This window comes from Acyrthosiphon pisum, chromosome A1 (assembly GCF_005508785.2).
Source record: "Acyrthosiphon pisum isolate AL4f chromosome A1, pea_aphid_22Mar2018_4r6ur, whole genome shotgun sequence".
Lineage (NCBI taxonomy): Eukaryota > Metazoa > Arthropoda > Insecta > Hemiptera > Aphididae > Acyrthosiphon > Acyrthosiphon pisum.
Genome location: NC_042494.1, coordinates 158,263,252 through 158,285,202, shown reverse-complemented (window position 1 = coordinate 158,285,202; position 21,951 = coordinate 158,263,252). Strand labels below are relative to the sequence as shown.

Sequence of the window (21,951 nt, the reverse complement as noted above, 5' to 3'; positions counted from 1 at the left end):
ATAGTTAAATAAATATCATTTATTCAACATTAAACTCTGTTTAAAAAAATGAATAATCAAAATGATGGTGAGGATCATGTACAAATGTTAACAGATGTTTGCCAAAATGTTTGTACATTTATCAAAACAATAACAATGAATAACATGTCAAATGTTGATAAGTTAAATACCTTTGAAATAAAAATTAATGATTTGCAATGTATTTGTTCTGAATTAAAAACTAAATTAGAACAAATTGATGAACAAGTTAAAACATTAGCAAATTTGTTAAATTTCACAACTGACCAAGATGCGTCTGCTATCGATATATTGACTCAATGGATTTTATCGATTTCAAACAAAAATATTGAATATCCTAAGAAAAGAAAATTATATTCATCATATTCACCTCTAAAGTTGTCTCTTAAAGATAAAACTGTGATTAATGAAAGCACTAAAAGTATATCAATGTGTACAAAACCTGAAAAAGAAAACAAAATTAAATGTCAAAATGAATTAAATAATTTATGGAAATTACAAGTTAAGCGTGATGGAAATCCTTCTGATTTATTAAAGAAATCTAAACAAACCACATTAATGCTTCGACCACAAAAAGAAAAGGTGAAGATGGATATTACTACTCTCAGCAGTCCTACACCTAAAATATCAGTATTAAATTCTTCTAGTTTGTTTAGTCCCGAGATATTAAATTTGAGAAATTATACAACTAATGATAATACAATATGTGAAACTAATATAATTCATAATACAGAACTAAATGATTCGACTAATATTTCTTCAAGTAATTTTAATACAACTATCAAGCCTAGTAAAAATATATTGTCTATAATAAAAACAAATACTTTAAAATCAAAAGAAACAATTATTTCACATAGTCAAACTGAAAAACATGATCATTCAAATGATGAAACCAATTGTAGCCCAGTAAATATATCAATGAGTGTTTTAAATAATGCAACAACACTTAAAAAGCAAATCAAAATTCCTAATGGAAATTTATTAGATAGTTTTGATATTATTCCTGGTTTGAATGATAAGAAAAATGACTTACCCAATTACAAATTTAAAGAAGATCCTGTCAGAAAACATAATGAACGAAAGTTGTTAAATGGTTGGGATTGTAAAGACTGTTGCAAATTTTATGAAGAAAATAATGATAATCCTATAGATGCAAAAAATGCCATGAATCACTTTTCAAGACATCGTTCTCATAAACATCAACATCACCCTCCAACACCACCAGGATTTTGGGATCCAATGTAATAACACCATAAGTAGACAATTCCTGTATAATAATTGATTTTAATCAGCTTTCTAACTTATAAGCTTACATCATTTTTATAAGTACTTTTATTGTTAAATAATAAATAATATAATAATTGTGTCTTAACACTCTTAATATATTAAGTAAAAAAAAGATAAATAATTATATTTTACAGAAATAAAAATTAAATATTCAATGTGTGTTATTCAATTATTAATATCTAACAGAGGAACAGGCACCTCCTAGTGCCACTAGTTATCAATTGTATATTTAAAAATGTATTCAATAAAAATCTACAATTTGTAAATTATTAATATTTAAAAAACTCATTACATTATTATTTTGTTTAACATATTTTTATTATAGTATGTATATACTGATACAAATATTAAATCAATTATATTTTTCAAGTATAAATTAAGTATGACAAATAATAAGTTAATATATTCAAAGAATAAATATAAAAGTTAATGAAATATGATTTTTTTATTGATTTATAAATTTATAATGATTTAATAATAGTCATATAGGTATAGGTTAGCAGAATAAGTAACTTAATGTATTTAATTCATTGAATTTGATTCAAATAAAATATAAGTTATAAACAAAATGCATTTTTTTCTTTTAAAATTTCTATTTCAAATTAAGTAGTATTATTTTATTTTTATTTTATTTTTTTTGGGAGGGAGAGGGGTAGGCTGGAGGACAAAACCCTGAAAAAAGAAGTACACTTGAGATACACAGCCGCAGAACTCATAAACAATTATTATTATAGGTAATTATGGGCTTAAGGCTCTTAACTGAAGGTCGTATATTGTGTATATTGTAGTAATCTATAATATGTATTAAGTTCTAATTTAGTAATATTATGGATAGCCCATAGATACATACAACAACTAGCTTGGGATACGGCCAAAACATCAAATATTAATGCATTCCAATCATTCCAGTCAATTTGCCTTCGCCTCATTACAAAAGCCCCCTGATACATCAGCCATTTCTTCCTTCACTATGACCTCAAAATCCCAACCATCCATTCACTAGCCTCCCACTTTCATAAGCCATTTCACAAAAACACACAATCTAACCATTCATATCCCCTAATTTTAAACCTCTCATCTCTTCCACGTTTTGATAACCCACCACAACACCATCTTAAACAAAATTGGTCCAGGGACCTTCTCAACATCTAAAAAATAAATAAATAATACTTTCATCGGAGGAGGGCTTCTATCATGTAGTCATACTTTTACCCCCCATATTACCACAGATTATATAAAATCTGTGATATTAGCAATATTGTATAAATGTTATTAAAGATTGTATAATATTATATTCTTGTTTGTTCTAATAAATAATAAAATAGTGGTGCCAATGCACCAAGGTTTATAGCCTTATAGGTAGTTAATATTATCTATAAAACTCGCCAATATTCAACTCCTCCTCTCACACACACATACAAATGGCGATCAAGACAACCCGTTTCTTATAACTTGTATAAATGCTAAAAAGGCAAAAAGCATAACAAGTAACAATTAAATTAGTATTATTATTGTTATTTGTTGACGCAACAATGATTTTCCCACTTAAAATCAATAATAAATAATAATAGGTTAATGGTCATAAGTCATAACAACGTTGTTTTTGTTTTCGTGTTATCAGTAGCTTATATTATCGACCGTTCAATGTTCATAATATACGGATAATGGGTGTACTATAGCAACTTACTTTACTGTATATAGACGTTATAGTAGTAGGTATAAATGTATAATATTCTTATAAATTATTAGCCACAAGTCACAACAACAAAATATTTTTTTTATTTTATTGCTGCGACGCAATAACTTTGTGAGAACGTTTGGGTTACTACTTACAGTAATTTAGTTTGCTATTCACGTTGTTCATCAATGTTTTAAAATCACTACCTATATTAATCAAAGTTTAAGGAATCAAAATGAAATTACTATTTCTAGGATTTTGTCTCTTCATTGCTTTATTTGGAGAAAATGTTTCCTCCCAAAAGCACAAGGTTAGTATATTTGTAGTAGATTTGATTTATGGTTTATTTATTTTTTTTAATAAATCAAAATTGATTTGTTTTTTCAATGATCAGACCATTAAAATGTTTATCCTAGCGATTACTCAGTTACATCTTACAATACAAATTCTATAAATCACAACTCATGAAATATAAAACTGTTATATCAATATAAATAACAAAAAATATCAAATTCATTGCTTAGAGAATGTTCAAAATCGTTTCATACGTTTTTTAGCATTCAAATGTAATATTATTCGTGAGCCACATTCTTCTTACCAGCCATTACCTATTAAATTTGTTTCAAATTGGTTGCTTATCTGAAAGAAGAAAAATAATAGATCTAAAATTTTTATTTAAACTTGTACCTAAATGGTTACACTGATTGTCCAGAGCTATTAAGTTTCCTCAATTTTAACGTTCCTCAGCGTAGAACTAGGTCTACTAATATTTTTTATATAGGTTCTCAAAGAACAAATTATTCATTATCTTCACCTATAAACAGAATAATGTCATTAGCGAACGATACCAATATTGATTTATTTAATTTTTCTTCCTTGGAATCTTTTAATAATTATGTAAATAGATTTATATGTTTTTAATGTATTTTGCATTATTATTATTATTCTAGTATTATTGTGGTTATTATTCTTATTTTATTATTATTATTATTATTATTATGGTAAAAATTATTATAGTTATTATTGCTATTATGATTTGTATTATTAATATTAATATATAATCATTTTCATTATTGTACTATTATACATATATATTGTACTTGGATCCTACAATCCGTTAGAATTTAAATAAATAAAACAAATGTTGGCTTAAAATTATCTTATATTGAATATTGAATCCTAACAATAATTGAAATTGCGGTAAATAATTGGTAATTTGCTATCCGAAAGATAGGAAATTTGAAATGAATTTATTATATTTTTATTTTAAAGCTAGCTATGAGTATTTTAAGATGTACAATGCTGATACGTATTTATAAAAATTAAAAACTATATCAATTTTGTACATTTGCATAAAAATCTCCGTTTTTTCTTATTTTTTTTTTTTGTTTTTCTCAACCCTTAAAAACTTCCGGAAACCCTGGATTAGATTCACTTTCCCACCAGAAAAAATACTGAAGTATCGCTCCACTCAGAATCTAAAATGTACAAAAATGTAATCTGTGAAATAAAATAATATATTTGTTTTTGCTTTAAATTATGTAATAACTAACTCCTAAACAAATGTATTATATATTACTGGCATAGGACATTATATTATTTATTACTGTAGACCGAATATTGTTTAAACTTCTTTCAAAAGTAATTATGTTATATTTTAAACTAATTTTATGTTTAATATATAATATCAGTAAAGCCCTGATTTAAATGCAATGTGCATCTTTTTTTTGGGTTATCTTAGACAATGCTTTCCAAGTACCTACATAATTTGTTCATAAAACAAACTTCAACAGTGTGAAACTTTTATTTTTCATTTTGTTGCATATTTTGATGTTTTTTAATTTTTTGAGCATTTTATAGAATTTTTTGGTAATTTTGATAGTTTTAATGCATATTTGTATATCGTACGACTTCAGTAGCAGATTTGATTCATCTTCTAAAATCTTCTTGGCCCCGACTGGCTCACTTACCTGATAGGTAATGCAAATTTTGTTACGTCACTGGTCCTACCTTTAAATCAGTGGCCCCAGCTTGGCCCACCCAGACAAAAAAATTCTAGCGCCTACACTGACTGAACTTTCATCTAATCTCGGTTTTTTTTTTTAAATTAATTAAATGTTTAATAAACTATTTTAAATTAGGTAGGTGTACCTTAATAAAGTATTGCATTGAAAAAATGATTTTACATGTGAATTTTTAAGGGCATTATTGCGGTAAAACACAATTTTTATGGACATTTTTAGAGCATTTAAATCGGGGCTTTAGTTATGAGCATAAGTTAAACTTGGCTAAACGCTTGCTAACAGTACCTATTAAGGAAAAATGTTATATTTTGACTTTTACCTAGATAAACCTAGTTGTTACAAATGTCATAATATTATGGGTTGCACTTTAGTGAAATATGATTTTATGAGCAATGACCATTTTAGTTAGCCTAGATATGTAATGTACACAATTTTTAAATACTTCAATAACTATAAACTTGTTACTTCCTAATTAAAATTAATTGAGTTCACAGTAATAGTTATTAGGTAGTTTTATATTTTTATATATAATATACAATTAGAATTATTTGATAAACGTGTATTTTAGTCTTTAGATAAACAAATTTAATTAGTACTAATAACAAAGCCAATAGCATAAACATGAGGGAGTAGATACCTAACCTTTTCAGTTAGATTATTTGTAAGTTATAACTCATAATACAAAAAACATAATGTTAAAACTGTTTTTATTTATTACTTATTTTATTTACATTACATTATTGGAAATATGATATATTTACTTGGTGTTTTTTAAAACTTCCCACTAAAATATTTAAATCTACATTTTAAATTGAAATTTAATAATAATCCTATCCAAGTTAAATTTAAAATTAATTTCTAGATTTAACTTCTCAAGAAAAGAATGATTAGGAAAAATATGAATATAGTTTTCGCTTAAAATATGAAATTTGTCTAGGTGATTCAATTATTATTCTGCTAACCTTACTATTAAATGTTGGCATAAAATTATCAAGTAGGAACATGTTAATTGGTAAAATATTCTACTAATCAAAGGCCATATCACCCACTTGCACAACACTTGGATGAGAAGTAGATAAATAGATTTAACATGGAAATTGGACATAATATTTATTATCTGATCACATAATTATTCTTATTTATTTCGTTAATCGTTATCCAATTATTTTTATCTAAATAATTACTAACTGAACTATAAAGTATTATATATTTTGACCTTATGTTTTTGAATTAAATAAAAAAAAAAATGTCAAATTATATATTTTGGTTCATGACCTAACCAAACTTTTTTAAAATATTTAGAAAGTAATGTGAATTGTCTATTGTCTCCTCGTTGTGTGTCTACCACAATGTGCCCTATGAATAATAATAAAATTATTCTTAAAAATAAAAAAATAAGTGGGTACTAAGTGGATGTTGCTCTGCTTTACATTAGGTCACAAGTGGGTCACTGTATAATGGATGGTATTAAATTTGATTTCAATGATATAATAGCATTATGTACGAAAACAATACTGAGTAGAAATGTTTTTTCAGTATGGATATTTTATATTATATTTATATTGTTATTACTTATTATTAATATGGTAGCCGGAAAGTTGAAATAATATTATAAAATTACAACAAAATAACTAAAATCATTATTCATGGTCTAAAATATGTAATTTTGTCCAAATTTGATCATAAAATAACTATAAAAAAAACTGCTTTTTTTTTATATTTTTGAGATTTTTGGTTGCAGAATAACCTACTTACGTGGAACCTTGTTTTAAATTTTCAATCCTTAGCTATACAATTTAAGCGTTTTATAAATTTTTAACTACGAAAACATTTTTTAATTTTAAATTTGATAAATGTTGTCGAACTTTATATGCTTATAAAAAAAACTGTGCCTATATTTTTTTAATATTTTTAATCTGCTATTGTAACAATACATTACCCTTTTTGACCCAACAAATAAAATTGTATTAATATTTATAAAAAAAAAAAAAACTAAAAAAATATAAAATTAAAAATGTACATAAACAGCTCAAAAACAAGTTGATACAAGGTCCTTATTAGTTTCATTAATCTAAGTTCAAAAACTTTAGAAATACATAGGCACGATTATTTTTTATATGCATTTAAAGTTCAAATTTTGACAAAATTCATCAAAATTTCAAAAATGTTCTAACTATTTTTCTGTTAGAAATTCATAATAAAAGTTTTTTTTCTCTAATGTAACATTAGAAATGTTGATAGAATTGTGGGGAACAAATTTTCTTACCTTAAATAACATTATAAGGTAACATTTTATAAGTATTTTAATTTAAAACAAATTTTTATTAATCAATTTATGTTGTTTTGTTGTAATTAAAAACTAACAATCCTGGATACTTGGAATTTTTTCCAAATGTTAAAATTACTATTTTCCATACATGCTAATATTTTTGTGGAACCTTGTTTTAAAGTTTCAATCTCAAGTTATAAAATTTAACATTTTATACATTTATAATATAACTACAAAATAAATGTAAATTTTAAATGTTGTCAAAATTCTAACTTTAAATGCTTATAAAAAAAATGTGTGTCTATGTATTTTTAATCTTTCAACTGTAACTATAACAATACTTCACACTTTTTGACCCAACAAATAAAATGTTAATTATATTTATAGAAAAAAAAACTAAAAAAATTGAAAATTGAAAATGTCCGTAAACAGCTCGAAAAAAGTCAAAATATTTGAACATTTTATCAAGTATAGGAATTGATAAAAAAGACAATTTTATAAGTAATCTTGTATTACATTTAAAAGTCTTAGGGCCGTTCTTACAATGTCCGGTTAAATTTAACTGACATTTAACCGGCCGAATTCTGCCGGTAAAAAAATCTGTTATCAGCCAGTTAGCGTTAACCGACACTTTACCAGACATTGTAAGAACGGCCCTAGATTTAAAAAGTAACATTTAGGAATTACTAACTCAAAATAATTTGCTAATTATCGTGATTTTTCCGTATTTTGTCAAGATTTGAAATTTAAATGCTTAAAAAAAAAACTGTGACCAAGGCTTTTTAATATTTTTCAAACGCCACTGTAACAATAAATTAGTAGCCTTGTTTTAAATTGCCTTGGTTTTTTAGCCAAGAAATAATTTAATTGATATTCACAGAAAAATAAACAATACAAATTCGAAAATGACTGTAAAGAATTTATTATAAAATGTTATCGTGTATAGAAACATGCTAATATAAACAACTGGTGAAAATTTCATGTATGTACAGTCATTTGTTTTAGAGTTAACCCAAAAACCAAAATTTCTGTTTTCCCTTTATTGTTATGTTGCTTTACCTGGCGCTTTTGGAAACTATTGGGAATTTTAAATTTTGACCTCCTGAATGTAGATTTACTTACAAACAAGATATTGTTGAAGAAAATCGAAGCAGTTTTACTGCCCCAAACAGTGGTGACAGACACAAAAATAAAAAATAAATTTTAAAAAAACACATTGTAAAATCAATACATTCATCGCTCCGCTCAGAATCTAAAATAAATAAATAAATAGGTAATAAAAAAAAAACACATCATTGTATAATTAATACATACATTCATCTATCCGCTCAGAATCTAAAATTTTATTCAGTAATCATAATATAGTGAATACATAGTAGTGATACATTTTAGAATAAAACACTGCAAAACATTTATTATACTATACAATCATATTGGTCATATTAGACTTATTTAAATATGATTTCCTTGCAATAGTTTAAATCAAGGAAATTTTGAGGGGTGCTTATTGGTATGTAGGTACACTAAAATGTCAACCGTTGAGCTTAACACTGTAAAAGAGCCACATGAAATATTACCGTAGCATTTATCTTGAGATTCAGTTATGGTACCTAACTAATAATGTATTAAATTTTTTTAATGAATAAATATGTAGGTATATTTAAATTTAAAAAATAGAAAATAAGTAGTAATAACACTTCCATTGAATATCATTTATTTGATTGTTCTCGATATTAATTTTGATAATTGTTATTTTACTGCCCACTACACTCCTGAATTATTGTGTTATAGATTGGGAATAATAAACAGTTTTTAATTTCTAATCTTTACAAGCGTCATTATTCTGTAAGAAATATTATCAATCATAAAATTGTAAAAAGAGATACTGAAGAAGGAATTAATAAATTTATTGAACAATTATCAGACATAGCATTGAAATCAATGAATGGATTATCAGATTATGGGCATAAATTAATTGAAGTTGAAGAAATTGGCAATATATCACGTGTAAGGTTAAAATATAATTTAAGATCAGATAAGATAAGACTAGGACATTTAAACTTCAATTTACAGACTTCAGATCAAAACAAAATAGAAGTAACAGCATGTCGTTTTAATGATTTAAATCAGAAAAAAGAAATAGAAATGCATCCTGAAAAAAAAATATCAAGAAATGATTTTTTTGTGAGTTTTTTATATGTTCAATTTTTCTTGGGCTTACGTACATTTTTTTTTTTAAGGTTTGTGATGTATGTCAAAATACAATTAAAAAGATGGAAAACAATACATATAAAGTGATAGAAATGGGATGTGTCTTACATGATTCTCGTGCTTATATTCGTGTTCCAGAGGCTTAAAAAATTTGTAATACTTTCTTTTTGTATACAGAAAGTGTTTAATTTGTTCTACATTTATAGAATATAAAAACAAAAAAATGTAAAAGTATAATAATTTTATATTTTAATAAATATTTGTTGATGTATGAGTTGTAAAAATAAAATGTATATTATGAAATCAGTTGGTATAAATATTAAGGGCTTTAAAGCCGGTGCGCTTTTAATACAAAAACATGTCTTATACGAAAAACTCTCATACCGTAGAATAGTCGGATTTCATTATTTATTTTTTTTATTGAAAGGAGAGAACATTTTGCAGGTCTGATTAAAGCCCGTTCTTCAAAATTATAGTTAGAAGGTAACGTGAAAACTGTGTATTATGTTCACCTCTTTAATTAGTAGAAAAGCTACTTCTCTAAAAAATGAACATATTTAATAGGGGGCATCACTCATAGAATTTAACTGTAAAAATAAGTGTTAACTTTTCCCTAGCTAAATGAATACTCAAGAATAGATAATTAATAGTAAGCCAATATATTTATTAGGGTTAGGATAAAACAACTACAAAACTACTACAATAAAGGTATTAATTACTTAGAGCTTATAGCGATCACACTTCAGTCTTCGCATGTAGGATGGTCGTGTAACGCACAGATAAAACACCATGACGCTCGCAACAATCTGCTCATATTACACCAACGGAGTTAATGATAGTTTTGTATTTCATAGATTGTAACGGCTAATAATATTAAAAATATAAATTAATGGATACATATTATAGGTAACTTTAAGCATACAAACATGAATTTATTTTTCATTACCTGCACATATTAAATTTGTTGGAAACACTTAAAACCAATTTTTTAAATAAATCACATTGCCAGAACCAGAAATTCAAACTCCATAAGAACACAGGACAACACTTAATACTGTTTTGAAAGTTATATTATTTTAATACAAAAAATACATATAATGTATGTTTAAAACTAAGCTTTATTAAAGTAGTTCTTTATTTTTTTTTTTTTAGCCATCCCCTTTGGGAGGCTATAACGACGTTGAAGCTGACAGTGAGAAAATCAGAGAACTGGCTCTCTTTTCATTAGATTCTATAACACAACAAACAATGTCTAAGAGATCCTTGGGGTTAATCAGAGTCGTCTCCGCAAAATCTCAAGTATAGTTTTCAATTATATTAAATATATATTAAATAGGTAAAATTCTAATTCATAATTATTTAATTTTCAGGTTGTTGCAGGAATAAATTATAAAATAAAATTATTGGTATGTGAAAAAGATTCAACACTAGGCGAGAACATTGTTATGGATCCCAAAGTGTGTATATTTTATTCTCATTGAAAATTTGGTATTTTATTTAACTTTATATAATTACTTTTTTTAGAATTGTCGTTCTTGTGATATAACCATCTGGGAACAATCATGGTTGAACAAAAAAAATGTTACTAAAGTGGCTTGTTCTAAACCTTCTGAAATTTCTTCATTTACAAGTGTAGCTGTAACAAAAAGAGTAATATTAATCTGAAATGTACCTAAGTAAAAATAAAATATATTATACATTTTATCCTGCACAGGACATACATGAAAATGTAAATCTTGGAGCAAAAATAAGTTTGAATTCTAATGACAAAAAAGTTCAAGACATAGTGGCTTATGCTTTACTGTCTATTGATAGACAAGAAGGATCTAACAAACCACATGTGTTATCAAAAATCATAAATGTATCCAAACAAGTAAAAAAATTAAAATAGTTTACATTTATAAGTATGTAATTATTTGAATTAAACCCTTAACTAAATTATATATTATAGATTGTGTCTGGAATTATCTACAATATTGAGTTGGAAATATGTGATAATTCTACAAGTGAAGTCGATGAAAAGGTAATCTTCCAAATAAATTATTAGATAGTTTAATGATCAATTTGTTTTTAAATTTATATTATCTCAACAAATGTCTACTAATATTGATAAATTGATACAACATTGTGGCAATTATTTGATACCAATACTGTTTTATAATTTTATTATTTCATATTTAATTCATCATCATTTTTAAATAAAAATTGAAGTAACGTAAAATAATATTGTTTGGGAAAAACTGTTAGCAGTTGCAAACATAATCATAATGGTTTCCCTTTATTCTTGTTATTTCATCTTATTTTATGATTTTTTTAGTTACTTTTCTAAAGCACTTAAATTTGAAGAAAAAAAAGTTGTTCTTTTAAAATTTGTTTAAAACTGATTTACAGCAAAATAATTTATGAACCTATTTATTCATTATTCTTTATTATTTATTAATTAATATAATTTTTGATTGTTGGATGATAATTTATAAAATGTATACTATTTATTAATTACCTTACCTATTATAAAAATTAAATGATTGTTACTTATATTATGTATTTTTGTAATATTGCAGAAGTGTAGAATTTGTAATATTAAAGTATGGGAACAGGCATGGGAGAACAACAAAAATACTTCTGAATTCAATTGTTATAAACCTCATAAAACTAACACAGATATATCAAATTCTGTAAGTTCACATAAATAATGTTAAATATTAATTATTTATATCAATTACATTTTAAACCTAAGTGCACTCAATTGATATTAAATGTTGAGCATTATTCATGATTATTAACAGACTCGACTTATGTTAGTTATTTATTGATAATTATGCTAAACCAATGAGATCACAGAAAAAGTTGCATTATTTTCATTGATCCTAAGAAATAAGTTATCATTTATATGTTACGGCTAAAGTCCGAAACGGGCTAAAGGGCACATTATCCGGCTAATGCGCACATTATCCATACTAGTTGGATAAAGTAAAAACTCAAAATGTAAAATCATTGTTTCGTACATTAGCCATTGATGGATGGATGAAGTAACTGGTTAGACCAAATAAACAAAATCTGGTATTATCTTACATTTTTAACGGTGAACTTATGATGTTTTTATTTGGTGAAAACCGTACAAAGATAAGATGGCATTTTAACTTACCATAATTTTAACTTAATCGTTTGATTTTTATTTCCCAATTTTAAGTTCTAACCTATAGAGTATTACTCAGTTGAAATTTAATTGTGTTCGGAGTAGAACATGGACGTCTACACTCCACAATATAATGTGTTTAAAAGACAATTTTTACATATGTTTTAATAAATTAACTGCGGAAAAAACCAGAATTCGATTTATTTATCTCAAAAACATATTCCAAAATAATATTAGAAATTAAAAACGCGAAATCAAACCGAAAAAAAAACAAGCACAGATTATCGATGTTTAAAAAGATGTGATGTTATAACTATTAACGGAGAAGATAAATTGATTTATTCTATAGACGGTGGCGATTCAACAGTCTACTACTACATGCAAAACAACAGTATGTACGATATTCTTCATGAAATCCATTATAATATAGGGCATGGGGGGAAACACAGAATGATTGCTGAGATGCTGAGACAAAGAAGAAATATAAAAATGAATGTATTAATAATATTCTACATTAGCCATAACAAGAAGGCTAATGTTACTTAAGCCGGGTAATGTACACATAATCCATTTCCTAATAGTTTTTATTCACAGCTAAAGTTTGAAAATGGCTAATGTCTTCATTATCTGGATAATGTGCATATTATCCAATTTAGGTGTGTTATCATTTATTTTACCTATAAAAATCTATAGAAATAATAATAATATACTATATTCAATATTATATTGTTTAGTAGTTTTATTCTTTTTTTTTAGGGAAAATTAACTACAAAGAAAAATAATATTGATGATCGATTACAATTAAAGACAGATTTTGAAAATTTTATCATGACACATAATAAAATATATACTAGTCTTGAAGAAAAGAGTAGAAGATTCCGAATATTTGCTGCTAATATGAAGAAAGTAAAATTATTACAAAACCATGAACAAGGAAGTGCTATTTATGGAGCTACACAATTTGCAGATCTTACAAGTAACAAACCATATAATTTAAAAATAATGTTTGTCAATTGCAATTTATCATTTATGTTTCAATATTTATAACTTTGAGGTTGATTTCTAACTTCTAAATAATAACAAAAAAATCAATTAGTTTATAATAGATTTGCCTTAACTCTGTCTGTGGTTTTTATATAGTGTCAATTTTCTTTAAAATTAAGAATTTCTAAAACAAATCTAACACCCTTGACACAATTTTTAATCAGTAGAAGATTTTCATATCACGTCATAACACTTCTAGTTAAAAAGGAATCACTAGGCCTAAGATTTCTATGAATTCGCATCTTTTTCTGGAATGCTTGACATGATGCTTTCCAAGATACAAATGTGTTTCAATTTCAAGTACGCGGCTCTACATGCTATGCTGACAACATACTTTTTTCAGGGCATCATTTAATTTTTTAGTCATTTTTAAACGTGTTCCTAATAATATTATAAAAAAAATTAAATTATAATATATAAATACACATATGGTACTAAAACAACAAAGGATATCTGGATTATAAATAAAACGTTTCACATCTTTATCTTTATTTCTGAAGAAATCCGCGTTTAATTCAGGAATTTTTTAGGTGAAAAATGCATTTTTTTAAAAGGCATTTAAATGTAAACTCTAATATCACTAACATAACAACACAGTAAAAAAACTAATTTTTTTAAATGTCTACCTCTTTTTCGTAATTTAAAATCAGACAAATTGTACTTATAAGTTATAGTTACTACAAGCATTATTAAATAATACAATAATAATTTAATATTTTGATAGAAAATGAATTTAAAAAAAAATATTTGGGTCTGGACTCATCGATGACAAGCAAAAAAACATTACCCATGGCAGTTATTCCACAAAGTGCTTCTCTTCCTAATGAATTTGATTGGAGAAACCATAATGTAGTGACACCAGTAAAAAATCAGGTTAAACTATTGACACACAATTTTAAATTATATATATTATATTTATAATCATTAATAATCTTATACATTTTTAATTATAAAACATATTGGAAAAATTATACAAAATATATGGAATACAACAAATAAAATGATGAATTGCATTTTTACATTGTCATTTTAGGGAGCCTGTGGATCTTGTTGGGCATTCTCAGCCATAGCCAATATTGAGGGACAGTATGCTTTAAAATCTAAAGAACTTCTATCTCTCTCAGAACAAGGTAATTAATAAATTAAATTGAGTATAAGCATTAAAAAAAATGGGTTATCAGTTTTCTAAACGGAAGTTTAAAACACCTTTACTTATATCCCTATTGTGTCTATTCGTCCATTAGTTAACAGTACATAGTTACAATTGTTGATACCAATTTTACAATTTTGGTAATAGTATTCTAAATTAAAAATCAGAAGCTAGAAATACATTTACTAGAGACTTATTAATATAAATATTTTGATACTACAGTTGAATAAATAAATAATTTCATAATAGTTAAAATAAATTCATACCATACTAGCTAATAGCTAGTATAATAAAAATATTAAATTCTTATTTGTTTAGTTTTAAATTTTAATATAGATTCATACTAAACAATATTAAAAATAGGTACCAAAATATAAAAGTACCAAATTAGTTAATTGTGCTCTATTAAAAAAATGTGTGCTATACTAACTTGTTATTTTATTGATATAAGCTTTATTTTTATAGAGCTCATTGATTGTGATAATTTGGATAATGGGTGTGGTGGTGGTTTAATGACTCAAGCATTTGAAGCCGTTGAAAATTTGGGAGGTTTAGAGACAGAGTCTGATTATCCTTATGAAGGACACGCAGATCGTAAAGGATGTCAGTTAAAAAAAAGTGATGTGAAGGTATCAATATCAAAAGCTGTGAATGTATCTACAGATGAGGAAGATATTGCCAAATTTTTAGTTAAACATGGTCCCCTTTCTGTTGGGGTTAATGCTAATGCTATGCAGGTATGTCATATACAATTTTAACATTTTATAATAATATGAAGTAAGGTCAGGTTACCCCAACAGCAACGTGATTATGCAAAATCTCACTTTAACTGCATATATCTCTTGCTATTTTCATATGAAATATATTTTTTTTTTCATCTATTTATAAATTAGTCATAAACTCATATTTGTTTTCAAAATAGAATTTAGATAATTTTTGGTTAAGAAATAAATATTTAAAAATAATGTTGCATGTTCCTTGCTACCTGGGTAAGTACAAAACCCAGTCTTTTGATACTGTGTATGCATTTATACAACCTTATTTCGCGGTTGGGGTTTGTGTCATAAACTATTGAATATCCTATCCGTAAACAAATTCCACGACAGAATTCAATTACTATTAAAATGTATTATAGTTTGACAGAAAGTTCTTTTAATTTTTATGATTTTTTAAGGAGTTTATTCATTATCTTTAAGTTTAAGGTGATTGTTAAAATGTCTACACATTAAAAGTATCAATGTTATTTACATATACATTTAAAAATGTACGTTTGCTCATAATTAATGTATGGGTTAGTGCAACAAAGCATATTCGCATATGTCCCATTTGTTGTCCCATTTATCATGTTGTACTTTTTCTGTATGAAACTTTCATGAGAAAATTGCCAAATTGGCTAATACTTAATTGTATTATAAATTAACACAATTAAAAAATTAATTGGTAATACAGTGTACTGTCAGTAACTCGAACCTTGATAACTCGAAATTCTCGACATCTCGAACAAATAAAATTCCCTTTCAAATAACAATAACACATTAAGATTTTGATAACTCAAAGTTTTTAACAAGTCAATTTTTTTTTCCCCCATGAGCTTTGAGTTACATAAATATATAAATATACATTTATTTACCAAATTTGAAACAATTTAAGTTGGAAAACTTAATCACTAAAAAATTACATAGATTTATAATAATACTATTTGATATCAGAGTAGCTTTTCAATTAGTGATAACCGCTGTGTTTGATACTACCTACTCTGTAGCTTAAATTATACAATAGTTGATGAGTGTGATATTTTGTAATTTTCATATAATGAACATTACAATTTAAAGATTGTATTTTTTATTACCCAATTAGACACTTCCGTTAGCATCTTATCCCACCAGACCTCATTTTAAAAACTATAAATTAAATATTTTATTAATTTAATTCTTCAATTTTATAATTTATACCCAAGTTTCAGTTAAACTATGAAAGACAAAATGTTAGATTTAAAAAAACAGTAGAACAACTCTTGTATTCCATATTTTTATTAATTACCTCATGTCCTTATTGGAATAATAGATTCTGAGCAGACCAATGAATGTATTGTTTTTACAATGATGTGGTTTTTTTGTGTCTAAAAACACTTTTGTAGTAGAAAAAATATTCTGATTTTCAATTCTGAGAAAGGTATCTTGTAGCAAATTGAATATTGTTTTTTTACTTTGAGGAGTCAAAAGAAATTCTCAGTACTTTTTAAAATATTAAGGAATAACAAAACAATTATAACGATAAGACGAGATTGATTATGCAAAACTGGTTTTTGGCATAAATTAATTTAGTTTTTTTGTTGAAACCAAAAATAAATAACTGTTAACTTGAAATTTTTTCCAAATATTTATATAAGTATCTTCTATACACAATACAAATGCCTTACCTCTTTTTAAACTACTTATAGAAATTTTAAATTTTCTTAATTTTTTTGTTTTTTATACAATTTATGTATTATAATCATAACATGTTATGATCATCTCTGCTTAGAATCGTTTTTCATTGTATACAATGGTTCATAATTGAATCAAAATTTATAACATCCGTAACATTGATACTTACTCATAAATCGACACCTACTATACAGCAAAGTGACTTCCATTGTTCTTTTTTTCATCTAAAATCAAAATTAAAATTTTTAGAATAACTATCCATACTAATAAAATGTGTATAATGTATATAATTATTTACTTACACTCATTGCTTATTTACCGTTGTTTCAGTTTTATATGGGTGGTGTATCACATCCAATCCATGCTTTATGTAGCCCTAAATCACTGGATCACGGTGTGGCCATTGTTGGCTATGGAGTCCACAGTAAGTTATTGCACCATATTTTAAAATTATTTATTACCAAATTAACTATGTTCCAATATCTTTATAATGTGATCTTTAGTGATCTTTATAATAATTTTCAAATCAAAAAATTACTTAAGTTAACATTAAATATTTTCATTTTAGGAACTAAATATACCCACAAAAATTTACCATATTGGTTAATTAAAAATAGTTGGGGACCTGGATGGGGAGAAAAAGTAAGTTAAACTCAGATATATTAAAATATATGTTTTTTTTCAGAATATCCTTATTTAAATGCGACTTTACCATTTTGGACCATTAAAAACAGTTGGGGCGACAAATGGGGCATGCAGGTAATGGGCTTGTAAAAATTAAGCTACACAATAAATCATAAGATTTTATCAGTAATGATGTGGTGCTTATTTTTAACAATTAAAAAAATGGTCCAAATAGTGTGGAAAAATATGTACTATGTTTTCACTTTAATACAATGTGTTTGTTTGGTTATACTTTATAGTTTATACTATTATTTACTTAATTGTTGAATGGGGATTAACACTTTGAATTATACAATTCTATAATATAATATTTGTTATAGGGTTACTACTTGCTCTACAGAGGTGATGGATCTTGTGGAGTCAATCAAATGGTTTCTTCAGCAATCATTGAATAATCTCATGTTAAATTTTAATTAAACAATTAAAATATTTTACAAGCCATTAAATATTCTCAAAATGACATACTTAATATTAAACATTGTATTAATGTTTTCATTATCTGATCTATAGAATTTTTTTATATTAATTTGAACGTATAAGTAGATCTTTAGTGTATCTAACACTGTCTTGTATTAATCATAAAATTTAGATATATCTTAATCTACTTAATTTTTTTATATTTAATATTAGGCACTAAGTATATTATTATTATCTTTTATTATTATTATATTATACACTAACTAATATAGCATCAGAGTAATTATAACATTTATTTGTTTTATATATTATAATTTATTCCCCTCAGAGTTATCTTTTCTAATGCATTAAAAATATATTTTTTTAATTTAATGTGAACAAATTCAACGGACAATGGGAGACCATTTCAAAATAAATAATTAAAATTATGGATAATGACCAGTATCATGCGTCAAGTTAGACTATTGGACTTTTGAATTATACACATAGAAAGTGATATGGGTAGATAGTCATATTAATAATGAAACTATTTAAAATAAATATATTGAGAAATAAGTGTCCACAATAGTTACATATTTCTAGTATAATTACAGTGAAAATTCTATATCATGAACTTCCAATTAACAAAATGTTCCGTTTTCCTAAATATTTTTGTGAATCAAATGTATGTTATGAAATTCTCCATAATACAAATTTGTATTTTGTTGCTCGTGGGGCCACAAGACTTTGTTAGAAGTATCACTGTAACACATAGGTACTACAACTTTAATATATTATTTAACTTAAAAAAAAAACTTAATTTGATACATTTTGTAATTATGGCTATCAGTGGCAGATCTAGGATTTCTTTATGAGGGTGCTAAGGTTAAGGTCTCATATTCTGTAAACACCATACTGATGGTAAGATTTTATTTAGTCCTCAAAATGAATTTGCTTAATATTCAAAAGGTGACAACTCAATTTCTTTTTTTTGTATGAATTATATTTAGAAACGACTACTGACAAATATATGTAATGTAGTGTATCTATTTGTTTTCCAGGAAGCAAGGTGCTATACCCCCCCTCTGGATCCGCACCTGATGGTTATGAATTAAATGCTATAAAAAAATTTAAGTACACTTTAATTTTAGTAATCATTACTACAATAGCTCAAAAAAAGTCAAAATATTTCGAAATTGTTACCATTTATTGAAAATACTATTATAAATATTTGGCGAAATTTTCAAAGGTCTGCGGGTATTAGTTTTTGAGTTACCCTAGGCACGGCGTTAGAATTTTTTTCTAATGGGGAAAATATTTTTTTTTACATGGGCTAACGTTTTTTCATCAAACACTGGTTAATAAATAAAGTATAAATATTTTTGTATCATAAAACATAATATAACTACTAGCTATATAGTACACAAGTTATTATATTGTATGCTCTAAAAGTCTAAATAGAATCTATTTACCTGTTTAATATATAAATATACAAACTTTTGAATAGTTAAAAATGTTTTAAGAATAATGGCAAGTATTTTTTATGTACCTTATGTAAGAAAATGTTTAATCACAGACCTTTGACAATTATATTCATAATGAATACAATGATGTACAAAAATGATAATTTCATTATGACTTTAATAAGGTATGTAACCTTTGTGAATGAATAATTATGTTTCTTTTACTTACGTACATTTCATAAATATACATTTAAGTAAACGTGTTTAGTAATGAAAGTATACGAAAGTATTTCCGTAAATTAAAATTTTTTAAAAAGTATATTTCATAAATTCTTTGATGTAGCTTTTTTAAGCAGGGCTTGAAACCGATATTTGATACTGATTTTGAATACCGGCTAAAACCATTATAAACCGAAACAGAAAATAAAATCGAAAAACACCAATACCTGTAATCAAAACCGAAATCGGAAAAATTCAAAACCAAAAACGAAATGAAAATAAAAAAAATATGTAGTTTCAAGCCCTGCTTTTAAGAATAATGTTTTATGATATATCGTACATATTTGTCAGTGGTGGGGTTGGCGAGGGGGCTGAACTCTTCTCTGGGGGGGGGGAGGGCTAGAACCCCACCTTGCCCCCCCTTGGCGCCGTGCCTGAGTTACACCAAAACAATAAAATCGGTATTCTTCAAAAATTGGTTTTGCATAAAATTACTTGGAATTTTCAATTTTGACCTCCCAACTAGATTCACTTTTCCATCAGAAAAGATGCTGATCTCAAAAATTGGAGCATTCTTAATATCCAAAATGTTCCCCAGACAGAAAAAAAAATTCATCATTGTCAAAAAACATTTGGTGAACATTTTTCATTAGGATTAGGTTGGTAGGTGATAGGAAAACAATTGCCTTATGAATTCGATTCTTTTTTTGTGAATTTTCTATAACAAATGAACTAATAAATTTATGATTTTTTTAAAAAAAAGACCATGTGGGACATGGGTCCCATATCACCCTTGTAATTACGCTGCTGCAGGCTGTGAGGGGGGGGGGGCTTTTAGCTTTATCACTTGGCTTCCCAACCTCCACATTTAACTCACAATTATTTTTTTTTTTTTCATTAGAAAATAGAAATAGTACTAAATGAACTGAAACAAATGTTCCAATTATATACAATACTAGCCTGCTGATCCCGTGCACTTCGTTGCACATTAAATGTACAAACAGTTAATGACTCAAATTTTGTTCAATTCGTTAGTTAATATTCGTTATATATATGGTGTTCAAAACTTATGTTAACTATTCCGTTGGCCGGAATAAAAATTCTGATTCACAGCAGTATATTATCAGGCAGGTAATCTACCTGCGGTAGATCGCAGACCCCGTGCTGTTTGTATGTAAGTGTATGATTTAACTCTAAAGTATCAAAGTTTTACCGAGTTTGTTGTATTCCACCTATGGTGGATTAAAATTATCAATTAATACAAAATCCTAATCTAACCGTACTAATATCAGATGAATAAAAAAAACCAAATTTAACCATTTTTAAATTAGTCTTATTAGTTTTATTCTCAGAGGTCTAATCTACACACGAACATTTATATATATTGACAACAAATAATAATAAAAATCAACAAACATGCCCGATCAACCAATAGCAACCAATATAATATAATACACTGTTGCACCACTGTTGTATTTTTTACATCCAGATTTCCTACTTTTCCAGTGAATTTTCCTAAAATTGTCTTTTGTAAAAACCTTCTCCTGGAAATTACAAACATCTTAAAAAGATTTGAGCCAAATCGGACCAGCCGTTCTCGATTGATGAGGTAACGACATTTTTCACGCTCCATTTTTATATATTACATAGATATATACAATATTATAAAACGTATATTTGAATTTAAAACAAGAAAAATCCCGCCTATTTAGGGATGTCTTTGGAAGTATATAATCAAAATGGACGACTACGATGAATCATAATAATTACTCATCGTTTGTATGGGTATGTACACTTATCTGCTTTGTGGAAACATGGTAAAAACAATTAAAATAAATAGGTGTGTCAGCAGTGATACCAGTTTTGAACTGATCCACGCAACACATATTTTCTTTATGTGTTACATTTGTTAAATTTTACACTCTACCAATGAGAAGTGGTGAACT

At 26.1% G+C, this 21,951-nt stretch overlaps 2 protein-coding genes across 4 annotated transcripts; both read left to right on the top strand.

Moving 5' to 3' along the window:
- The first annotated feature begins 48 nt into the window (after positions 1-48).
- On the top strand, positions 49-1,263 carry LOC107884321. The gene is made up of 3 exons (XM_016806122.1): positions 49-246; positions 526-781; positions 857-1,263. Exons 1-3 carry the CDS (start codon positions 49-51, stop codon positions 1,261-1,263), a joined length of 861 nt encoding a protein of 286 aa, XP_016661611.1.
- A 1,661-nt stretch (positions 1,264-2,924) lies between these two features.
- On the top strand, positions 2,925-18,673 carry Ctsf (cathepsin F). Of its 3 annotated transcripts, none has more exon segments than NM_001162981.1 (14): positions 2,925-3,293; positions 10,640-10,786; positions 10,858-10,944; positions 11,012-11,137; positions 11,202-11,360; positions 11,439-11,510; positions 12,049-12,162; positions 13,380-13,599; positions 14,392-14,540; positions 14,701-14,797; positions 15,283-15,554; positions 17,574-17,667; positions 17,929-18,002; positions 18,248-18,673. In NM_001162981.1, coding segments are annotated over 14 exon segments (1,761 nt in total). In that variant the 5' UTR covers positions 2,925-3,218; the 3' UTR covers positions 18,323-18,673.
- Positions 18,674-21,951: the final 3,278 nt, after the last annotated feature.

Excerpts from the sequence above, each read along its gene's own strand:
- LOC107884321 (XM_016806122.1), top strand. The coding sequence starts at position 49 with ATGAATAATCAAAATGATGGTGAGGATCATGTACAAATGTTAACAGAT. Across the intron at positions 247-525 it reads TAGAACAAATTGATGAACAA|CGTGATGGAAATCCTTCTGA; the intron begins GTTAAAACATTA and ends TTACAAGTTAAG. Across the intron at positions 782-856 it reads TTCGACTAATATTTCTTCAA|AAACAATTATTTCACATAGT; the intron begins GTAATTTTAATA and ends TAAAATCAAAAG.